At 36.2% G+C, this 24343-nt stretch overlaps 3 protein-coding genes across 4 annotated transcripts; 2 read left to right on the top strand and 1 right to left on the bottom strand.

Annotated features, from left to right (window-relative positions):
- Nucleotides 1-692: 692 nt before the first annotated feature.
- LOC126732650 (uncharacterized) lies at nt 693-4723 on the top strand. Of its 2 annotated transcripts, none has more exons than XM_050435620.1 (2): nt 693-3867; nt 3968-4723. In XM_050435620.1, exons 1-2 carry the CDS (start codon nt 1320-1322, stop codon nt 4138-4140), a joined length of 2721 nt encoding a protein of 906 aa, XP_050291577.1. In that variant the 5' UTR covers nt 693-1319; the 3' UTR covers nt 4141-4723. The 2 variants fall into 2 exon arrangements, with proteins under 2 accessions (XP_050291577.1, XP_050291576.1); XM_050435619.1 differs by having other exon boundaries at nt 694-4304; nt 4433-4723.
- Nucleotides 4724-5861: 1138 nt separating this feature from the next.
- Nucleotides 5862-12339, bottom strand: LOC126732651 (uncharacterized). The gene is made up of 11 exons (XM_050435621.1): nt 11943-12339; nt 10862-11040; nt 10447-10669; nt 10189-10330; nt 9901-10101; nt 9524-9655; nt 9269-9397; nt 8137-8555; nt 7784-8000; nt 6848-7038; nt 5862-6398 (listed from the first exon to the last, which is right to left on the bottom strand). The coding sequence occupies exons 1-11, from the start codon at nt 12275-12277 to the stop codon at nt 6221-6223; spliced, it is 2346 nt and encodes a 781-aa protein (XP_050291578.1). The 5' UTR covers nt 12278-12339; the 3' UTR covers nt 5862-6220.
- Nucleotides 12340-14379: 2040 nt separating this feature from the next.
- LOC126732649 (uncharacterized) lies at nt 14380-18584 on the top strand. The gene has a single exon (XM_050435618.1). It carries the CDS (start codon nt 15011-15013, stop codon nt 17840-17842), a length of 2832 nt encoding a protein of 943 aa, XP_050291575.1. The 5' UTR covers nt 14380-15010; the 3' UTR covers nt 17843-18584.
- The last annotated feature ends 5759 nt before the right edge of the window (nt 18585-24343 follow it).

The raw sequence follows: 24343 nt of genomic DNA, 5'->3' as shown, positions 1-24343 counted from the left end.
GGGGGGGAAAATGCAATAATGAATTAATGATCATAATGAAAAAAATATATAAGTCATGTGATGGAATAAGCTCATATGAAATTTAAAAATTAAAACACTAAAAATACTAGTAAATTTACTACAAAGAACTTATAAAAATGTAAAAGTAAATGTGTGGGTGACACATTAATAACATAAAAAATAAAATTTTGAATTACATATATATATTTTTTATTTTGCTTATTTGACATAAAAATTCTTAATTTATCTTAAATGACAATATTTGCATCAACTATAACATCATTTGGTTCAAAAAAAAAAACCTTAAATTCTAATTAGTTTAATTGATAAAATATTTTATTATTGAATAAAAAATTCAAAATTTAAACTTTATTTACACCAAAAACTAATAATTAAAATAATTTTATAATATAAGTAATTATCATAGAACCGACGGTAGAAAAGTGAAAAACTATGCGATCAAGGATAGAGGAGCTCCTATGGTATGGTCGCCTAGTTGGACAGAAATCAGCTTTTATACAAAGCTAGCTGATTATTTGACTTTTAGGAACTACAGTGGGGCCCATCAGAGCTGCTAATATCAGCAATTTTAAAAAACAAAAAAACAAACAAAAGAAAAAAAGAAATTAAATATCAATTAGAAATGTGGTTGGTGGAAGTCAATGTCCTTTCTCACAGTTTGTTAAGGAAGGTTAGTCTGTAAGATTGGAGAGAGAGAGAGAGAGAGAGAGAGCGAGGGTCAAAGTGATAGACAGAGTGGGGTTATCATATCATATATTATCAATACCGGTATGTTTTGGATTTACTACTAACAAAGTAATTGTGCCTTTGATGCTGAGAGTTGTTTCTGCTTTGTTTGCTTTTAATTATATCTTTAACAAACAGTGTCACGGAGAGAGAGAGAGAGGGTTAGGTCTTTTGAGTTTGAGTTCTTTCATGTTTCCTGGGAGTATTTTGACTCTGCTTTCTCTCTATTCTGTGTTGATTTTTTGAGAAAGCCCTTTTCTTTAGCATTGTTTTTTTTTCAGTGTCTTGTGGGGTTGTGAGCTTCCTAATGAAAGTTTGAGGATCTGGGTTCTAGGATTTGACCCCTTTTACTCTCGATCTTTTTTGGGTTTTCTTCAAATTTGTTGTTTTTGCTGTCTATATGTGTGATTTTCCCAGTTCCCAAACTAATTGAATAGCATTTTTGTTGTGGGGCTTTCACTAAAAAGGTCTAAATTTTTGGGTTTGGATTCTAGTTTTTCATCATCACATTTACTTGGTGTCCAAAAATAGATCTGTGAATTTTTGGGTTTTCTTTGATCTGAATTGCTTTCATGCATATGTCCATATGGAAACCCATTTCCCACTGCGCTGCTCTGCTATTGGACAAGAAGAGCAGAAAAAAATATGGGTCTGATTCTGCTTCCGAAACCAAGAAGAACTCATCGGTTCTCAGGAAATTGCAAGAGAACAAGCTCAGGGAAGCTCTTGAAGAAGCTTCTGAAGATGGGTCTCTCTTCAAATCCAAAGACATGGAGTCTGAGGCTAACCAAGAAGAGAGCTTGGGGAGGTCTCGTTCGCTTGCCAGGCTCCACGCCCAGCGTGAATTCCTCAGAGCCACTGCACTCGCCGCAGAGCGTACTTTTGAGTCTGAAGATGCCATTCCTGATCTCAATGAGTCTTTCTCAAAGTTTCTCACTATGTATCCCAAGTACAAGTCCTCAGAGAAGATTGATCTGCTGAGGTCAGAGGAGTACTCTCACTTGTCCCCAAAGGTATGCCTTGATTACTGTGGGTTTGGCTTGTTTTCTTATGTTCAAACTCTTCATTATTGGGAGTCTTCTACGTTTAGCTTGTCTGAAATTACTGCAAATTTGAGTAATCATGCGCTATATGGCGGTGCGGAGAGAGGGACTGTTGAGCATGATATAAAGACTAGGATTATGGATTATTTGAACATCCCTGAGCATGAGTATGGCCTTGTTTTTACTGTGAGTAGAGGGTCTGCTTATAAATTGTTGGCCGAGTCATACCCTTTTCATACGAACAAAAAATTGTTGACAATGTTTGATTACGAGAGTCAGTCTGTGAATTGGATGGCTCAGAGTGCTAGAGAAAAAGGAGCTAAAGTGTATAGTGCATGGTACAAATGGCCAACCTTGAAATTGTGCTCCACTGATTTGAGGAAGCAAATTTCTAGTAAGAAGAGGAGGAAGAAGGATTCTGCTGTGGGTCTTTTTGTGTTTCCTGTTCAGTCTAGAGTTACTGGGGCTAAGTATTCGTACCAATGGATGGCACTAGCACAACAGAATAATTGGCATGTCTTACTTGATGCTGGGTCATTGGGTCCCAAAGACATGGATTCACTTGGGTTGTCCCTATTCCGACCGGATTTCATTATCACATCATTTTACAGGGTATTTGGATATGATCCAACTGGTTTTGGATGCCTTCTGATCAAGAAATCAGTGATGGCAAGCCTTCAAAGTCAATCTGGATGTACTGGGGCTGGAATGGTGAAGATTACCCCGGAATATCCTTTGTATCTGAGTGATTCTATGGACGGTTTGGAAAGATTGGCTGGAATAGAAGATGATGAAGTTGCTGGGAATGGTGAGAAAACATCTGAAACTCGCCAGGGAACACAGCTGCCTGCCTTTTCTGGTGCATATACATCTGCCCAGGTGAGGGATGTGTTTGAGACTGAGATGGATCATGATAACAGCTCTGACAGGGATGGGACAAGCACAATATTTGAAGAAACTGAGAGTATTTCAGTTGGGGAGGTGATGAAGAGCCCAGTTTTCAGTGAAGACGAGTCATCAGACAACTCGTACTGGATTGATTTGGGTCAGAGTCCATTGGGGTCTGACAATTCAAGCCAACTAAACAAACAGAAGGTGGCCTCTCCCTTACCACCTTTTTGGTTTACTGGCAGAAAGAACCACAAGCAGCTATCCCCAAAACTCTCCTCCAAGGTATATGGTAGCCCATTATATGACGACAAGGATGTTAGCCTTGGGCCTCATGATGACCACCATGTGCTATCATTTGATGCTGCTGTCATGTCAGTTTCCCAGGAACTGGACCGTGTCAAGGAGATCCCTGAAGAACTATTTGCAGAGACAAACCCCACTGCTGGAAATTGTGGAAAGTGTTTTGATCGTGTTCATGTTCAGGAGATCCAAGAAGAACTTGCAACTAGCAAACCCCTTTCTACTGGGTCTAAGTCCAAGTCTCTGGTGAATGGGGTGAATGGATCCCATGTCGACATATCAACTTCTGCCTGTCAGCATTGCAGCCAAGAGAATGGATCAACCTCTGAAATTTTCCCAGAGGTGAAAGAGAGTGCCATAAGAAGAGAAACTGAAGGTGAATTTAGGTTGTTGGGGAGAAGGGAAGGGAATAGGTATGCTGGTGGTAGATTTTTTGGTGTGGAAGAGAATGAACCATCAAGCAGGGAAAGGAGGGTATCCTTCAGCTTGGAAGACAATCATAAAGAGCACCTCCAGACATTGGAACCAGTAGAAATATCTGTAACCAGCCTGGATGATGAGGAGCAAAGCAGTGATGGTGAGTATGCTGAGGGTCAAGACTGGGACAGGAGGGAACCTGAGATAGTACCTCGACATCTTGATCACATTAATATGTTGGGTCTCAATAAAACCACCCTCAGACTGCGGTTTTTGATCAATTGGCTTGTGACCTCATTACTGCAACTAAGATTACCTGGTTCCAATGGGGATGACGGTCCAAATCTCGTCCACATCTATGGCCCAAAAATAAAATATGAAAGAGGTGCAGCCGTGGCTTTCAATTTGAGAGACAGAAACCGGGGGCCAATCAGTCCAGAAGTTGTTCAGAAGCTTGCTGAAAGAGAAGGTATCTCTCTTGGCATTGGCTTCCTCAGTCACATAAGGATTTTAGATAGCCCAAGACAACAACGTGGTGCTTTGAATTTTGAAGATACTACCCTGTGCAGGCCAAAGGAAAATGGCAGACATGATGGAGGAAAAAGCGGATTCATACGAGTTGAGGTTGTTACTGCTTCCCTTGGCTTTCTTACTAACTTTGAGGATGTTTACAAGTTGTGGGCTTTTGTGGCAAAGTTTCTTAATCCGGCATTCTTCAAAGAGGGTGGGCTTCCAACAGTAGAAGAAGGTTCTGAGACATGAGACAAAACATGACAATCTTGCTGTTCAAGTATGAGTTATAGTTGTGCTTTTGGCTTTGAAAATTCTTCAGAGGAATCTCCCTCAGTCACAGTGGAAAATTGAGAAGCTTCAGAAAGGAGGAAAATACCTCTGCAAGGATGGAAGGTATTTATTTCTGAATGGCCAGATACCTGAGCCCTTTGCTCTTTCTCAGGACACAATGCATCTGGGTGAATTTGTTAATTCATGTTTGTTATAGCTCCAAGTTTTCTTTTTCTTTTTTTCATGTTCAGGTTCTTGGCTTTAGAAATTGATATCTTCTCAGGAAGTCTTGGTGAGCTCAAAGCTGAAATTTCTGGACAGAATTTCACCATGACACTACATTCTGGTTCTGCTCTATACAAAATTAGATTTATTGCTTCTGTAAAGAATTAGCTTAGTGCCTACTGTGGACTGTGGTTTGTACTAGTACTCAATGGCATGTTTATTGTTGCCTCAGGAAAAAAAAGGGTTTAGGATCCCCCACAATGCATCACAGAAAGATGGTACAAAATTGAGTTCACATGAAATCATCACTTACAACACTTTTATTGTATTCCAATTACCTCTTTTTACCTTAGCAGTTACGAAAAAATTGAGAAAATTGTTGTTTATCTAATTAACATTGACAAAAATTTCTATTAGGATCAGTTGCTTGTCTAAATTGGATTTCATGTCAAAGGCATGATTAGTAAAGTAGGTATCCTTTTCTTGACAAGAAAATAAGAAATTATGTTTCTAGCGAAAAAAACAAGAAAATAACAAAGTTTATAATATTACTGACGAAGTCCAATTCGACTTTTGTTTTGTTTTGTTTTTATTTTATTTTATTTTATTTTTTGAAGAAAAAAATATATCAAAAAGAGAAGAAGGGAACAATTGGAATTGGATTAGATTTAGAGCAGGCCTACTCGACCACCGAGAAAGAGTAGTGATTTGATGTTAACAGGAAATAGATATTCTTTGCATAATGCGAAGAGCATTATCAAAATGGAAAAAGTAAAAGTAACCAAAGATTGGACTAATTTAAACGTATGGGATCTCTTTTGTCTTTGTAATTATCATGATTGGGCCATACCCATTGAGTTTTGTTCCCATGGAAATATTATGGCGAAAGTAGAATCATTCGATTTCTATTTTCTTTTGACCTGTGGATTCTGAGTTCTAGGGAAGCTTGAGAGGGTCCTTTCTCGTGAAGTTGGTGGGGTATGATAATCCAAAACCTGTTTTTTCCTATAAAAGAAATGGAAACAAGCAACCTAGTTGAACAAGCTTCAGTTTCAATATATATTTCATCACGGAAATCTTTTATACCATCTAAAAGATTGCATTAATGTAGGAGAAAAAAAAGGGGTGTTTGACAAAATCGTTCTCAGAGAGCATTTGTGGGGAAGTTATCTTCTAAAGTAGATTATAGTCATATAAATGCTAGTTGGTGACAGTGATCCGTTGACAAACTCGAGATGAAATAAGATACAGTTGGCTACTAAACCAATGGATTTCAATTGTCAGCATTAATATCAGAAAACAAATACAATAATGGAAACATAAAAAATGGGATCAAGAAGTTTCTGTAATTTATAGTGTCATTATCATAACATTAAAAGATAAGGACACCTTCAACTTCAAGATAAATTCTTTTGTATTATGTATAACCCAATAAGACACACGGAAACATACAGATAACAAACTTGTGATCTCAATTAAAAATTGTATAATCAAAAGTCTACATCATGCACCTATATTGAAAGCCCTTCCTGTCTTGATACAGTTTGTTCCTTTCTCTAAAATGAACCACCAAGTTAGGCCAGATCATCCACACCCTAAAATGGTGGGCTTCTAGACCATATGACATGTAGAAACCAAATGTGAATTGAATGTTGAATAAAGAATCCATACTCTTAGGTCCTGATTGGATCCCGGTTGCAACTCATGGACTTTCGATTTTAAAATTTTGATCCATGAAAAGATGCCTCTCCCCTATTGCTATCATTTGTCCGGGTGACATCAACAGATTTGGTGGAAGCAAATCCAAAGCAAATCTAAGATTCCATCGCCTTTATAAGAAATGCAGCCTCTAATGCCGATTCCTTGCACTGCAGATACCTGTTTTCCTCCACTATGTCTGTTGTTAAATTAAGCAATATTGGACGTCTTGAATCATAAATTGTACGTTCACGAACTCGTGCAACCCATTTTGCAGCTTCCCACACCCCAAATCTGAAACATGTAAAAAAAAAAAAAGAAGAAGTCAAAGGCTCATTCTATCTGTTCTGTAGATCAGTTCAGCATGAAAAAAAATCTGGGACTTAAACAAGCACATTTGACTGATGAAAAATACATGCTAGTAGATCTCTTTCCTTTTTTCGTTTTTTTTTTTGTTTTTTGTTTTTTTTACCCTGGTGGAACAAGTATACGAATATCTGTCTATTCACACTCAGGAAAGAGTTATAATAGGAGCCAAAGAAGCCATAATTTAGAGACTACTAATAAATATCCGGACTAAATACCCTGGTTGATATAGCTTACTTCATTGTTAACCATCATACTTCCCTCATCCATCAGCTGGCATATGGTTATCTACTAACTTTGGTTCTGATCTTACTACACTTTCACAGGTTAATAAATATTGCAGAGGAAAACCTAAAACAAGATTTAAAAAATGTTACCGTGTATTGAAAGATGAGGTAACTAATACAGCTGGATAAAGAACGTCCTTCTGAATATTATCGTAAGGAGAATACTTCTGTATAGCACAAAACTCATCAACATCCCCTGGGTACCCAAACTCTTCATAGTCAGCAGCCATAAGTGGTAAAATGGGGTAGAGCAGAGTGTTGCTTGGATCCAGAAATGGAACCTGAAACAGATACAGAAGTTGAGAGTGACTTACAAAGAGGAATATAACAGATGAGTCAGCTCTACCATAAGTTTTATATACTCAATATAAAGAGGGTTAGGTTTGAGTTAAGTATAATGTAACTTTTTTCTTTTCAATGTTACACCACTTCATAATGTGTTTTTGACAATTCTACCATTGGATTACATAGTCTCGTTATTCCTTACATGCTTACAAAATATCAAGATGATTAGAGATTATAGCTTAAAAAAAAAAAGGGTTTAATTTCAAGTTTTTTGTATTTAAAATATATACAAAACATTAGTTTAGGGATTATATAGTAAAATAACATCCAAAAATCACAAATTTTTGGCATGCGTGTTGAGAACAAAAAGATTGTGTAATCCAACAACGGGATTTTCAATATATTAATCCAATCAAAAGCCATTAAGTAGTGCCAAGAGCCTTGTAACAAAGAGTCATTCTAAGTGTACCCTAATCCTGACCCATATATATATATATATATATATATATATAAGTGCTGTCAACTGGCACTTCTTGGTGTTGGAAGGTGTTTCCAACGAAGATGTCTGTTGGACTTGGACTTGGACTTTGGTTTTCGTGTAGTGAAAACATAACAAGTATTTGTCACATAAGACTGTTCTATGCGAGAACAATGAACTCCATTTAATCCAAGCATGCAGACTAAAAGCTATGAAATAAGAACAAATGAGATTCAAAAGCAGGCAGACAGATCCATGCATACCTTCAAAATTGCAGCACGAAATAAATCTGGACAACAATTGATGGCTGAAGCAACCAAAAGTCCTCCAGCACTATGACCCCAACCAGCAAGCTTGTTTTCCTGCACAATCCCTTTCTCAATAAGGAATTTGGCACAGCAAAGATAATCCTTTATGGAATTATGCTTCTTAGCACGCCTGCCATCATGATGCCACTTTTTACCCCCACCACCACCACCCCTGGAATGAATCATCCAGACCATCATAGTTAAGCAATAGGCAGTGAAACAGCACTTTGTGAAAAGTATAAGTTTTTCCATGCAGCTCAGTTCACAGAATAGCCATAGAGAACTTTAGTTATTAATATGAAACAAACCTAACATCAGCATAAGCAACAACCCAACCACGATCAAGAAGGCTTTTCAACTCACTACGCCATCGTTTGTCAAGTAATTCACCGTAAGCTCCATGCCCATGAAGTAGCCCAGGGTTTTGATTCTCTTTCTTGTGTTTGCGTGAATAAACAATAGTCAAAGGAACCACAACCCCATCGCAAGAAGAGACATCATAGTGTTCACAAGCATAGAACTCAGAGAGGTCATTCCATGAGTTATCATCTTCAGCATTGATTTCATTCATGGAATTGGAATTTATGATATTTGAGCTTTTTTCAGCAATGCTTGCAGAAGAAGCTGTTCCATACAATATTCGTGTTCTTTCATGAAGAAGATTTTGCTGTTGAATGATATTCCACTTGCCACTTGAGAGGTCATAATCAACCACAGCATCAGGCATCTGTGAAAAATTCAAGAGCATGGGTTTAATTGTATTGGGGATGCACACAGTCTCATAAAAACGTGAAAAATATTTTAAAAAAATTACACCTCCTCGTCATCATCTTTTGATAGTAGGAACACTAAGCTAAAATGTGAGTTACCAAATGATATGAATTCAGTAATTCAAAGTGCAGAAGCATGCATGCTATGCCTAAAGAACCTAACCTCACAGCCTCAGCTACTAAAAACTAAAAATTGAAATCAACCAGGGGAATTTTAAGCACCAGAAAATTAAATATAAAAATAAAGCACGTGAAACTGCAGTAAAAAAAGTTCAAAATCTCCACTCAATCATTTATAAAAACATTGATCTCCGAGGCCTACCTTGAAAGCCAAAGGCCTAAGATAGAGTCTGGAGAGTAAAATCATTTTGTCTGGTATAAGCGATGTAATACATTAAGAAACAAATCTGTGACTCTGATATGCAAAACAGATGCACACAAAGACACATACATAAATACCCAAACACATCAGTCTCCTAATGACAACTGATGACAAGTAAATTGAACCTGAAAACACCATTTTCCAATTCACATCTTCTACCTACATTTACATTGGGGTTAAATAGAGAATTCTGGGCCATTGCCACCAAATACATTTGATATCACAATAATTCATAAAGTGGCATCCTCAATCAATCATCTGAAGAAAAGGACATATTTACTCACATACCACAGGTGATGAAATTGTAAAGCGCATGGTTGATGAATAGAAGTCATAATTTGGCCCAGGTGAAATTTGAGAAACATGTCTTGGAAGAGGGAGGAAATATGGGTTAAGCTCTTTCGGATGAACTGCTCCCTGCCACAAGAGTGAAAAATATTGGAATAAGAATTGTCAAGAGCATGAGATACATATGGTCATGGTGAAAAGGTTGTTGTCAACACATGATGTGCACAAATGCCAGATTTATTTTCATGTGCCTACCTTCCCAACAGGCAATGGGAGAGTAACTGAACAAATTCTGAATTTTCTACCTTCCCTAGTAATAAGTACCAAGTGTTTATCACTGAAATCAACATCCTCAACAATCAAATCTTCATCATCAACAAATACACTCTGCAGTAAAAAAAACAGTGATTACTAAAAGAATAAGTTTGATCTTATCATTTATGAAAACCAGCTAAACAATATAGTACATTACTGAAAGAGTACTAACTGAGAGTAACAATCAAGACAGACAAAGAAAAATCATTTGGACGTAAGGACATAACAATTGAATGCTAATGATCATACTTTAAAAAATCATCACAAGGAATAAGGGAGGCTTATAGAGCATTTAAAGGCATAGTTGACCCACTAACCTCCCATATTCTTGGACTGGAAGAAGCATCAACAGGACTATGAAGAAGATAATGATAATCAACTGATTGGCCCTCTTTGGTTGCATCTGTAAATAAATAAAGGTATCCTTGATGATGCTCAACTATGCAGTGGGCTAGACCTTGACACTCCCAAACTAATGTCATGCCAGACAATGGATCAGCTGCATTTATCAGAAATACCTAAAACATGGTCACTATCATTATATCATCTAAATAAATTAATTTTAAAAGATCCTTAGTGTATAACAATGTGTTTCCATAGATCACCTTTGAAGATGTAGTAGAGAATGTATTCACAGTCACAAACCGGAAATCCTTAGTATGTCTAATGTTAACATAAACATTATCATCTGATTCTTCCAGAAGCAACATGTCTTCATCAGTTGATCCGATCATGCTACAGTATATCCTGATGACAAGAGAAAAAAAAAATGCCAACTCCATTTTTTATAATTCCAACAGACAACAAACAAATTATAACAAAATGACATAAAAGAGAATTTCTATAATCCAACAGTCACACACCGGTATGGCCTCTTATTATTATCTGTAACAACATAGATCAATGCTTGCCCATCCTTGGCCCATGCCAAATTTGAAACACGTTCCGCCTGAGGTTTACTACATAATGAACCAGAATTCAAATTCCTTACAGACAACCTGAAGTAGTCATTATCCTTATCATACATAGTATACGCAAGAAACCGGTGATCTGGAGATACTTCTGATAACTCTTCATAAGCATAACCTGTAAATAATTGAGAGTAAAATAAAATTAAAACTGTGTAATAAGTTCTTCATTTGGTTGGAACTTGGAAAATATTATAGGAAATGGAATTTAAAAATGCCATTCTATGCTAAAAAAGCATGTGCTGGTGAACTGAAAACTAGGCAAAGTGTCTTATAATGTTTTAGTTCCTTAACAAAAATGATTTTGCACCTCCAAATCTCTCGGCTTCCTGATTGTAATCAAGCAGCTTCTGCTCAATTCTCTTCCCGGACGTAAAATCAAATCCAGCTGAAGGATATTTATGAGAAATGAACTCCTCATTCAAGTTTGCTAATCTCCTACATAGTACTGCATACTGTTTTCCTTCTTCCACTCGTCGATAGTACAACCTGTGGCAACCAAAATCCACTTCAAAATAGTAAAAATAACAAGAAACAACACTAACATACTGTTGGCGTTATTTTCATTTTGGTCCTTTAAGTTTCAAGATTTTCATTTTGACACTTCATATATATATTTTTGGAGAGAGTTTCAACCTATGACGTTTGCTCTTCATGATAACTCTTTATCATCAAACCAAGACACCAATCGGTTTTTAGTGTAGATGGGGATTGAATCTCATATCTCTTATTTAACCATCAGAGACTTTACCAGTTGAGTTACCTCCACCCACCACTTCATATTTGATTCTACAATTATATTGACTTTACAATCCATTTCTATTAGTAACCTGGTCCCTTAAGTGAAGTCATCCACATAAGTTCATTTATGTTGTTATGTTCATTAAGGGTACGTTTGAGAATAACTTGTTTAGCTAAAATTGAAAATTTTTTGTTGAAAGTACAGTAAATAAAGTTAATTGAATAGTAAAATAAGCTGTCCAATATAAGCTATCCCAAGTATAAGTCAATACCTAAGACACATATAAGTCAATTTTGTTAGGGTCCGTTTGTGATTTGCTTTTTTTGATAAAAATACTGATATAAATGAGCTGAAATAGTAATAGTAATAAAAAGTGCAAATAGCATAAAAATTTGGCAAAAATAATTGGGCAAAAATAACCTTTGCCAAATGTTACTAATAATATAACCGTTAAGTGCCACATAATTCCGTCTATTAAGACACATCATCCTTATAACACGAGGTGTCACCAGAATACCAACGGAAATGAAGACATATCAGCCAAGCAGAATTAAACATGAACGGTAAAAATGAAAATTTTGAAACGTAAATGGTAAAAATGAAAACTAACCCCAAAAGAAAGTAAAAAAACAGAAAAGACATGACATACCAAGGGCCCCAGCGGAGGGGAGGGGTGGAGAGGTCGAAGGCGAAGCGAGAGGCCATTTCGGATTGGAGTTTGGCTTGGAGGCGCTCTGTATCGGACATGACGGCCTCCGTGTACTTCTCTTCTTGCTCCATGTACACGTCCATGTGCCGCATCGCTACCTTGTCGCTCAGGTTCGACATCCAGCCGTACGGGTCTTCCCATGTCGAGTCGTGGAACGTGAAGCTCTGTGGTTTCCGTGGTGGCTTCGGGGGCGTCGGAGGGGCTGGTGGGGCTTGCGGCTTTTGGGGCTTGTAGTGAGCCCACCGGCGGAGGAGGCGGTGGCCGTGGTGCCGCATAGGAGTGAGTGGAGCTGAGGAGAGGGGTTTGGGAAAATGGCTTAAGGGTTTAACAGTCCATGAGAATCGACCAAAATATGGCCCATATAATTGCGAACTAGGGCCAGGCCCAGGCCCACCTCTTGTAGGTAGACTGTCATACTTTTTTTTTTTTTTTTTGGTAGTAAAAACTGTCATACTCAATTGGTTAACACATTTTCCTAAATAGGAGAAAGGGATTGAGACTGAGAATGAGACTCACATGAATATCTTGCTGGCTAGTTGCATACACCTACTATGTAATACGCTTTAACTTTTTTCATTCACATAGAGACATTAAAGTAGGTTTTAGTTAACTTAATCGGTAAAGTCTCTGATGGTTAAATAAGAGATTCGAAGTTTAATTCCTGTCTACACTACCGATTGGTGTCTTGATTTGATGATAAAGAACTATCATTAAGAGTAAAGAACTATCATTAAGAGCAAACGTCATTAGTTAAAACTTAAAAAAAAAAATATAGAAACATTCAAGACTTAAATCTTTATATTTAATTATTAAATTATAAAAAAAAGAATAGTGCTCATTAAATATTGATAATATGACAAAATTTAATCTTTTTATTTCAAAATAAATAAATAGGATTTTAGAAACTTTAGTCTCACCGTTACAAACATAAACAAACTTGAGCTTGTTTAATGAGAAAATAAATTAAAATTTAATATGTATAATATTATTTAGTAATGAGTTTGAACTCGATTTGTGTTTGAATTAAAATTAAATGAACAAGCTTGACTTATAATACTAGGTTGGCTTCATTTTATCACCCTAAATTTTCACTTGGCCAAAAGAGTAAAAGGCTATTTTTGTTGAAAGTGAGAGATCTACTAAAATTGTTATCCTACAATCAAGCCTTAAATGGGCATAGGGCCAAACTTGTTTCTTATCAACCCTATGTTGTTCATGAATAAATTTTACGTATTTATTTGGGCGCGAAAGGCTTATCAAACCAGCCTGGAAACAAGGTTTTTAGCTTTAGTTTGTGGTCACCCTTTTTTTTTTTTTTTTTGAGAAGGTAGTTTGTGGTCACTTGTGAATCTTGTGATATATGAATGTATGCTGAGGGAGGGGTGTGGGACTTAGGACAAAGTATACTACTACGTATAATTTTTATATTTATTATAGAAAGTTGAGGAAATTTTTATCCTTTGGTTTTGTATAATTTCATTTTAAAAAATACTCCCAGTATCTTTTACTTTTTACATTCAAATCCATTCCTTTTTTAGCGGAAAACTAGTCCCTCAAAGAAGTGCATGATTTCCCATAAATCCTCCTCCTTCCAAAAGCTCTGCAATTTATCACTTATTTTAATGAGTCAAAAAAAGTTGTTTAGCGAATCAAGCAACCATTTCAAAAGGAATTACGAAAAAAAGATCTGCTAATCCAACAAGAAGAAATTGCAATAATACAATAAAGGAAACATATTTAAATCAAACTTGTAGGATTAAAAAGAGAAAGCAATGAAAGATTCATGGAGGGGCTTTGGTTGGACCATCAACTAATATTATGCGGGTGTCTAGTTGGACAGAAAACAGCTTTTACACAAAAGCCAGCCAGCTGATTATTTGACTTTGAGCAGCTCCACTGGTCCCACCACACCACACCATAACAAGCAATTTCTAAATTTATTTGAAAAAAAACAAAAACATAAACAAAGGCAAAAGAAAAATTAAATCAAAATTAAGGGTGTTTAGATAGCACTTATTTTACTGAAATTGAAAAATTATTGTTAAAATTATTATAAATAAAGATAAAAGTTAGTTGAAATAGTATAGTAGAACCCATAAATAGTGTCAAAAAGTGCAGTGAGACCTATGAATAGTAGTAAAAATAAGTTAAATAGTGAAATAATTTTAATTTTTTATTTCAATCCTCACGCATACTAAGTTTTAAATAACATGTTTTTAATTTTTAAACAACATTACACATATTTCTACATATTTTTTATCTATATATATTTCAAAAAATGAAAAGAAAAGAAGAAGAAGTTACTAAAACAAAGTTACCAAACGCACTAGAATCAATTACTTACAAATTGGGTTTTTGTAGAAGTCAAATGTCCTTTCTCCCCATTTTTAAGCGAGCTTAATGTATAGGATTGGAGAGAAGGAGAGACTGAGAGAGAGTCAAAGTAAAGTAATATCCAGAGGCAGAGGCAGAGTGGGGTTATCAGTAGCACTGGTATCTCTTGGATTTACTTCTAACTAATAACAAAGTAATAAATGTGCATTTGATGTGGAAAGTTCGCTACTTTGTTTGCTTTTTAATTGCTCCTATATGTTTCAAGGGTTAGGTCTTCGAGCTCCTTCATTTCAGCTGCTTCGTTGGGAGTATTTTACACACACAGAGAGGAAGGTTTCGTTTTCTGAGGAAACCCTTTTCCTTTTTAACATTGTTTTATTCAGTGACTGTCTTGTGGGGTTGTGAGCTTCTAGTGAAATTTTTGGGATCTGGGTTCCAGGATTTGAGCCCTTTTAGTCTATCGATCTTTCTTGGGTTTTCTTCCAATTTGTTGTCTATATGTGCGAGTGTGACCCTTCTCTTATTGCATTTCTGTTGTGGGTTTTCACTTCTCAGCCCAAAATTGTGCACTGAGGTCCTAATTTGTGTTTGGACTCTCAAATTTTTCAAATTTACTTCTTGTCCAAAATTGGATCTTTGAGTTGTTTGGGGTTTCTTTGATCTGAATTGCTTTCATGCATCTGTCTGTATGGAAACCCATTACACACTGCGCCGCTCTTATTTTAGACAAGAAGAGCGGAAGAAGAAAAGATGGGTCTGAACATTCAGGTGTTGAAACCAAGAAGAAATCATCGATTCTCAGGAAATTGCAAGAGAACAAGCTTAGGGAAGCTCTTGAAGAAGCTTCTGAAGATGGGTCTCTTTTCAAATCCAAAGACATGGAGTCTGAGACCAACCAAGAGGAGAGCTTGGGGAGGTCTCGTTCGCTTGCCAGGCTCCACGCCCAGCGTGAATTCCTCAGAGCCACTGCACTCGCTGCAGAGCGTACTTTTGAGTCTGAAGAATCTATTCCTGACCTCAGTGAGTCTTTCTCAAAGTTCCTCACTATGTATCCCAAGTACCTGTCCTCGGAGAAGATCGATCAGCTGAGGTCAGAGGAGTACTCTCACTTGTCCCCAAAGGTATGCCTTGATTACTGTGGGTTTGGCTTGTTTTCTTATCTTCAAACTCTGCATTATTGGGAGTCTTCTACGTTTAGTTTATCTGAAATTACTGCAAATTTGAGTAATCATGCATTATATGGTGGTGCGGAGAGAGGGACAGTTGAGCATGATATAAAGGCTAGGATTATGGATTATTTGAACATTCCTGAGCATGAGTATGGCCTTGTTTTTACTGTGAGTAGAGGGTCTGCTTATAAATTGTTGGCTGAGTCATACCCTTTTCATACAAACAAAAAATTGTTGACAATGTTTGATTATGAGAGTCAGTCTGTGAATTGGATGGGTCAGAGTGCTAGAGAGAAAGGGGCTAAAGTGCATAGTGCATGGTTCAAATGGCCAACCTTGAAATTGTGCTCCACTGATTTGAGGAAGCAAATTTCTAGTAAGAAGAGGAGAAAGAAGGATTCTGCGGTGGGTCTTTTTGTGTTTCCAGTTCAGTCTAGAGTTACTGGGGCAAAGTATTCGTACCAATGGATGGCACTAGCACAACAGAATAATTGGCATGTCTTACTAGATGCTGGGTCATTGGGTCCCAAAGATATGGATTCACTTGGATTGTCCCTATTCCGACCGGATTTTATTATCACATCATTTTACAGGGTTTTTGGGTTTGACCCGACTGGTTTTGGATGCCTTCTGATCAAGAAATCAGTAATGGCAAGCCTTCAAAGTCAATCTGGGTGTACTGGGGTTGGAATGGTGAAGATTACCCCCGAATTTCCTTTGTATCTGAGTGATTCTATGGATGGTTTGGAAAGACTGGCTGGAATAGAAGATGATGAAGTTGCAGAGAATGGTGAGAAGACGTCTGAAACTCGCCAGGGAACACAGCTGCCTGCCTTTTCTGGTGCATATACATCTGCCCAGGTGAGGGATGTGTTTGAGGCTGAGATGGATCATGATAACAGCTCTGACAGAGATGGGACAAGCACAATATTTGAAGAAACCGAGAGTATTTCAGTTGGGGAGGTGATGAAGAGCCCAGTTTTCAGTGAAGATGAGTCATCAGACAACTCATACTGGATTGATTTGGGTCAGAGTCCCCTGAAATCTGACAATGCAAGCCAACTAAACAAACAGAAAGTGGCCTCTCCCTTACCGCCTTTTTGGTTTAGAGGCTGGAAGAACCACAAGAGACAATCGCCAAAGCTTTCTTCCAAGATATATGGCAGCCCATTATATGATGACAAGGAGGTCAACCTTGGGCCTCATGATGATGGCCATATGCTATCATTTGATGCTGCTGTCATGTCAGTTTCCCAGGAACTAGACCATGTCAAGGAGATCCCTGAAGAAGAACAATTTGCAGAGGCATACTCCACTTCACAAAATGGTGGAGAATGTTTTGATCGTGTTCATGTTCACGAGATCCAAGAAGAGCCTGCAACTAGCAAACCTGTTCCTACTGGGTCTATGTCCAAGTCTGTGGTGAATGGATCCCGTGTCAACAGATCAACTTCTGCCTGTCTGCATCGCAGCCAAGAGAATGGATCAGCCTCTGAAATTTGCCGGGAGGTGAAAGAGAGTGCCATAAGAAGGGAAACTGAAGGTGAATATAGATTGTTGGGGAGAAGGGAAGGGAATAGATATGCTGGTGATAGATTTTTGGGCTTGGAAGAGAGTGAACCGTCAAGCCGGGAAAGGAGGGTATCCTTCAGCATGGAAGACGATCATAAAGAGCGATTGGAGCCTAGAGAAATATCTATAAATAGTCTGGATGATGAAGAGCAAAGCAGTGATGGCGAGTATGCTGATGGCCAAGACTGGGACAGGAGGGAAACTGAGATAATATGCCGGCATCTTGATCACATTAATATGTTGGGTCTCAATAAAACCACTCTTAGGCTGCGGTTTTTGATCAATTGGCTTGTGACCTCATTACTGCAACTAAGATTTCCTAGTACAGAAGGGGATGATGCCACAAATCTCGTTCACATCTATGGCCCAAAAATTAAATATGAAAGAGGTGCAGCTGTGGCTTTTAATGTGAGAGACAGAAACCGGGGGCTAATCAGTCCAGAAGTTGTTCAGAAGCTGGCTGAAAGAGATGGTCTCTCCCTTGGCATTGGCTTCCTTAGTCACATAAGGATTTTAGATAGCCCAAGACAACATCGAGGTGCTTTGAATTTTGAAGATACGACCCTGTCCAGGCCAATGGAAAATGGCCGACATGATGGTGGAAAAAGTGGGTTCGTACGAGTTGAGGTTGTTACTGCTTCTCTCAGCTTTCTTACAAACTTTGAGGATGTTTACAAGCTGTGGGCTTTTGTGGCAAAGTTTCTTAATCCAGCATTCATTCGAGAGGGTGGGCTTCCAACAGTAGAAGAAGGTTCTGAGACATAGGTCATACATGACAATCACTCTCTTCAAGTATGGATATAGTTGCATGCTTTTGGTATTGAATGTTCTTCAGAGGAATCTCCCTCAGTCACTGAAAGATTGTGAAGCCTAAGAAAGGTTGGAAAACCTCAGCAAGGATAGGAAGGTATTTATTTCTGAGTGGCCAGATACCTGAGCCTTTTGCTCTTTCTTAGCACACAATGCATGTGGGTGAATTTGTTTATTCATGTTTGTTATTGCTCGGAGTTATCTTCTTTCAAGTTCAGGTTCTTGTAGAGTTGGCTCTAGAAATTTACATCTTCTCAGGAAGTCTTGGTGAGCTCAGCTGAAATTTCTGGACACAGTTTCACCATCGTATAACATTTTGCTTGTGCTCTATACAAAATTAGATTTCTTGCTTCTGTAAAGAATTAGCTTATTCTGCCTACTGCAGTTTATAATACTATCAATGTCATGCTTATTTTAGACTTCAAGAACTCCTACATGTAATCAGAGTGAAAGTTGCTACCATCCTCCATTTTGTAGCACTTAACTACCAACCAGCCACAGAGCAAGGACCTTTATTCCTCACGGAACCTTTTTTTTTTTTTTTCCAAATTGACTTTGTTGAAAATTCCTGTCTGGATCAGTTGCTTGTCTTAATTGATTTCAGGTCAAAGGCATTATTAGTAAAGTAAATGTCGTTTTCTTGACTTGGAATATGAAATTTTATGTTACTGATGAAGTTCAATTCGACTTGGATTAATCTTTTTCCTTTGTTGGAGCGTGTATATATATATATATATATATATATATATATATATTAAAAAAGAAAAAGAAAAAGGGTACAATTTGCTTTGACCAGGCATAGTCTACGGCTCTACCACCAAGAAAGATATATTTGATATAAACAGGAAGTAGATATTATTTGCCTAATTTGAAGGGAATGATCAAACTAGAAAAAGTAAAAGTAACCAAAAGAAAAGGAAAAAGAAAAAAAAAAAGAAAAAGGAAGTAAAAGTAACGAAAGATCGGCTAATTTAAATGTATGGGATCTCTTTTCTCGTTGTAATTATCATAATTGGGCCATACCCATTGAGGTTTTGTTCCCATGGAAATATAATGGAGAAGATAGAATCATTCCGTTTCTCTTTCCTTTTGATATGTGGATTCAGTGTTCTAGGAAGCTTGAGAATCTCTTTTTTGTGTGGTTGGTAGGGTATGGTCATTGCATTGCTTCATTACTAGTTCTAGAAGTTGTGAGAAATGACCATACAAACCCTGTTTTTCCTAAAAATCAAGCATAACAGGCCATCTCATACCTGTAACATGACCTAATTAGAGCATCTCCAATGGTATAGCTAAACCCAAAATTCTCTATAATAGAGAATGAAACCATAATTCATTGCTCCAACCGTTTCTCTATATCTCAAAAAGTTTTTTGCTCATGAATAGTAACTCATCAAATTTGATGAGTTACTGTAGATTATGAAAAGAATTTATCACAATAAAAAATTCCAAAGCTAACTTTTTTGTACCAGCATGAATAAATGAAGAATTAAAAAAATATTAAAGAAATAATGAAGAAATAATATTTTAATAGAATAGAGAAAATATAAAGAATCTGTTAGAAAGTGTATTTTATAAAATGGGTAGATAAAAAGTAAAAGTCATTGTTCATTCACCAAATATTACAAAAATTGGAAGAAATTGCTGGAGATGCTCTTAGAGATGGATGAGACGGATTTGTGGGTCTCCATATAGAACATTATTCTTGGGGTGATAGATTTCAACAAAAATTTCAAGACAAAATCAAGACTATTATAAGATTAAGATATATACAATAATGGAAATATAATGGGATCAACATGCTTATGGAAGTCAATAGGTCATTATCATAAGATAAGATTAAAAGATAAGGAAACTTCCCACTTCAAGATAGATTGTTTTGAATTTTCATTTATTACCTATATAGGCACTAGGAAACTTTATAGATAGCAAACTGTGACCTCAAATTATTAATACCTCCGTCTCAGTTTGTTTGTCATCTATTCCATTTTGGGATGTCTCAAAATATTGTTCTGTTTCTAAAAATAAAAATTATTAGTTTACTAATGTTTCTATTATACCCTACTTTATTTTCAAAACTATTTGAAAAGAAAACTAACTAATATTTAAAAAAAATCAATTTAATTGGGACACATTTTTAGTTGCCTCATTAAGAATAACTCTTTTTAAAAAAGCTGATAAATTTATTTAAGGGTAGTTTTGTAAACTTATATATTTTTATAAGATAAATAAGACAATAAATGATGTTCTTTTAAAAAGTTTGACTTTTCAAACAGGATAAACAAATTGGGACAGAGGGAGTATTAATTTTTTTTTATATATTTAAAAATCATCATTAAAGTCTACTTCGTGCACATACTATAGAAACTAGAAAGCCATTCCTGTCTTTGATATCGTTGCTTGCTTTGTCCAAAACTAGCCACAACTTCACAACCCCACTCAATGATACCTGAGAACTACAAATATTTTTTATCTTTTTATTTATACAAATATTTCATTATGTTGTGGGTTTAAGTTAACTCAACTAATAAAATCTCTGATGGTTGAATAAAAGATTTGAGGTTCAATCTCCGCCTACACTAAAAATTGATTGATGTCTTGATTTGATGATAAAAAACATAATTATTAAAAACGGATGTCATAGGTTGAAACTTTATCCAAAAAAAAAAAAAATTATATTATTTTTGGTTCAGTTTGCCTTTTGTTTGGATATAATGGTTGGATTTCTTTTTACATAATCTTGGAAATAAAGTGACTCTCTCTAACTAGCTTTTGTTTCCTAATTATTGCAAGATCTTGGAAGCTACATTTGGTGGCTACATGCTGCAAAAGGTTAGGCTACTCAATTAGAGTAAGCTGTGTTTTTTGCGTGGAAAAGAGAGTAGGGCGGAAAACTTGCACCATAGATGGCAAAAGCATGATAGCTCTATTGGGGTTGAAATTTCAAGTACAAGACTTAGTACACATGAGTTAGACTCATGCAAAAGGTTCAAAAGAAATCGACTATTACCCTCCAAACCACACTTTCTCAAAAGAACTCTTGTGCTTTTGCTGTCTATGGCCCACAAGGAGTTGGGCTTAATTGAATCGGGAATGTAGAAACTGTGCCATGAAACGACCATAAACAATGGGGAATTTTAAAAAAAGACACCAAAACACATATAAAAAACCTAAATTAGAGTTATAAGAAAGAACTAAAATCCACTAAGAGAGAGAGAGAGAGAGCTCATATTTCTTGTGTGGAAAAATATGGATTGAATAGGAGAAATGATATTGAATAAATTCAAAACAAGATGTGGAGAAGAAGAGTCCAAAATCCAAATATAAACAAGAGGAAATTAAGGATAAAAAAATTGAAACAGTAAAGTAGAGAAGGAGGAAGGGGAAAGGTTGGAGGAAATACAATAGTAGGAATGAACTAATACGGAGAATAAATTTTTATTTTATTTTTTATGATGGAAAGAAAATGATGATATGACTACTTATGTAGCTTAACAGAAACGAAATAACAATAAATATTATAATGTTTTAAAAATGATGATTTGGTTGCTGATATGACTCAACAAAAATGTATCAACAATTAATGTTACGTTTCAACTTTTAAATATTATAGAGATGAACCAAGTTAGGCCAAATCATCCACACCCCCAACAAAGTGGGCTGCTAGACCATATGAACATGAATAAAGAATACAGAATCCATTACTCTTGGGTCATGATTCTTGGTTGCAATTGATAGATAGTTTCTATTTTAAAATTTGATTTATGAAAAGATGCATATTCCCTATTGCTACTATTGTTTGGGATCAACAAATTTTGGTGGAAGGAAATCCAGGATTCCATCTCCATTATAAGAAATGCAACCTATAATGTCGAATCATTGCATTACAAATACCATTTTTCTTCCACCACATTAGTTGTTGTAGGAGTTGGCTCATAGTTTGTTATTGGGCCACTAAATTGGAGGCCTTATTAGCATAGTAGAGTGGAGTAGAGTGTAACGAGCGAAATGGAATGGAGTGAAACCTATTTGAGAAATTTGTATTGGGTATGATTATTATATATAAACACTGTTGTGATCCTATCTTCTCATATAGTGGATTATTTAGCTGCTTGCTATTGTGGACGTATATACATTGCCGAACTACATAAATTATTTGTGTTGATTTTTCTTATGCATCTCTTCTTTATTCTTTGTGTTAACAGATTATTTCACACCAATTGTTAAATTAAGCAATATTGGACTTTTTCGTTTAGATCATAAATTGTATTTCACGAACTTATGCAACCCATTTTGCAGCTTCCCCACACCCCAAATCTGAAATATGTCAAAAAAAATATGTTGAATGCCCCATTCTATCTTCTCAATAGATAGGCACAAAGTTCCAACGATGTTTCAATTGGGTAGAGACTAGAGAGGGAGAAGTTTAGAGGAAAATTTGTATTAGAGTATACATATAACTTTAGTATTGATTATTTTGTCTATCTTATAAGGACTCATCTCTTTGTTGTCCAACTAGGAGTCGATTTGAATTGAGGAGACCCACACATGGAATCATGCAGTTTCTTGAACAGAGGTGCGTGATCCTTGCCCCACCAACCCACAATTTCCAATTTTGGGCATAAATCCTGAAATTCTAGCATTCCATCAATGTCATTATGTCCATTACGCTATACCTCCAATAAATGGAGGAAAACAACGAAAGGTGGCTAGAAATCACCTCTATATAAACATTACTGCGCACAATTTAAGGTATGAAAGATAAACCTTGAAAGTTGAAATACTATTTTACTTAATAAAAATTGGGTTTTAGTGAGTTCTGACTAAAACATCTAAAAAACTTAATCCGGCACCACATCGGTGCCCTTTGATACAATGATCTTCTTTTGTAGGTCTTCAAAGCATCTATTTGAATGAGTGACCCACTGAAATTTTTGCATTATCGTACATCCATACCTAATTCTTCATCGATACTTTGAAATTTTTGCATCATCATGTCTAATTCTTCATGTATATTCTCACAAATAAGAGGATTGACATATTTGGTTTAAAACTTTTAAAAACCTGATAGCGTAATTGCATTTAGAAAAAAAAAAGTATGCTTCAAAAAATGCATATAACTTATTCGAAAAATGAATTCTTTTTTTAACGAATGCAGGCAATGGTTAAGATGCACTTAACGCTTTATTAAATAATATTTTTATATATTTTTCATAAAATAAACTATACACATACATCCAAAAAAAACATACATAATTATAATGAATTTGTGTGTGTAAGTTAATGAATTATTATCATATGTATTTTAAAAGTGTACACTATAGCTCATAATTGAGTATTTATTAATCTTTAACTAAGGGAACTCGCTCATTAGTGGGACTAATAAAAATAAGCCAACTTATAAACTTGAAAATTCGGGGTCCTAATAACAATATTCGTATGAACTTAGGCTTGAAGAGAAATCTCTTGCTTCAATTCAGTTCGGAACTTTTAGAGGCAGTTTTACTTTATTTTCGAATATGTATGTCATTGTCAGCATACCATGAAAGGAAAATGGGAAAGTGAAGAGGTGCCAATTTGGTAGATGAGAGTGATGATTGAGAGGGGAGTACAACTTCTAGTAGCTTAAGAACTACTTTGTCATGGCTTTCTCTCGTTGATGATATGTGTGTTATCCTTGATGTGTTCTGCTAATCTGATCATTGTATGTATCTTATGTTCAGCCTCACCTTTTACTTTTATAGAGATCCCTATGGACCTTGGACCCCTCTTTTTTACCCTTTAGTTTCTCTTTTGCTCCAGCAACCAAGCTCAGTGTGAATAAAGAAGAACCGCCTCTCCTTTTTCTTGCTCCTGTTTTCCCCGCTCTTCTTTCTTAAACTGTGCAAGCTTATCCTCTGGTTCCCTCGGAATTGGAGTCACTTTTGAGTCTTTTGACCTTCCTCTTCTGTCTCGGTTTGAAAGGAACCAACCAATCTTGCTGCTGGAGTGTAGGTTTAAACAGAAGTAGAAACTATATTAGGTTCCTTTCTGTTCTTTTGGGTAGACACGTGAGAGGGACAAGTGCGGTTGATTATGCTTAGCTATTATAGCTAGACTATCAAAGGGATTGGGCTGCTCTAATAATTTTTTATTGGATCAAATATGTTGGGCTCATTTAACTGTCTTAGGCCCAGCCCAATTCGTCCTTTATTTATTGGACCTCAAATGGAACAAATGATTGTAGGAATAAGGTTTGGTCGATTAAATGCCTGTTAAAGGCACCGACACCATTTGGATAAAATATCTTATTTATTTTTATTGCAGCTAGGCATAACATTTTTGGTTATGGTTATTTTTTTGTACTTTCTCTGTGGTTGAGTAAATCATTATATATCGATATTAATTCATCCAAACAAAGAAGTTGGGGTTAGTTGAAGTTTGCTACGCTGCACCAGAGCAATAAATATGCCTTCT

Source organism: Quercus robur, chromosome 6 (genome assembly GCF_932294415.1).
Source record: "Quercus robur chromosome 6, dhQueRobu3.1, whole genome shotgun sequence".
NCBI classification, from domain to species: domain Eukaryota; kingdom Viridiplantae; phylum Streptophyta; class Magnoliopsida; order Fagales; family Fagaceae; genus Quercus; species Quercus robur.
The sequence above is the reverse complement of the archived record's forward strand: the minus strand, read 5'-3'. Positions and strand labels throughout refer to the sequence as shown.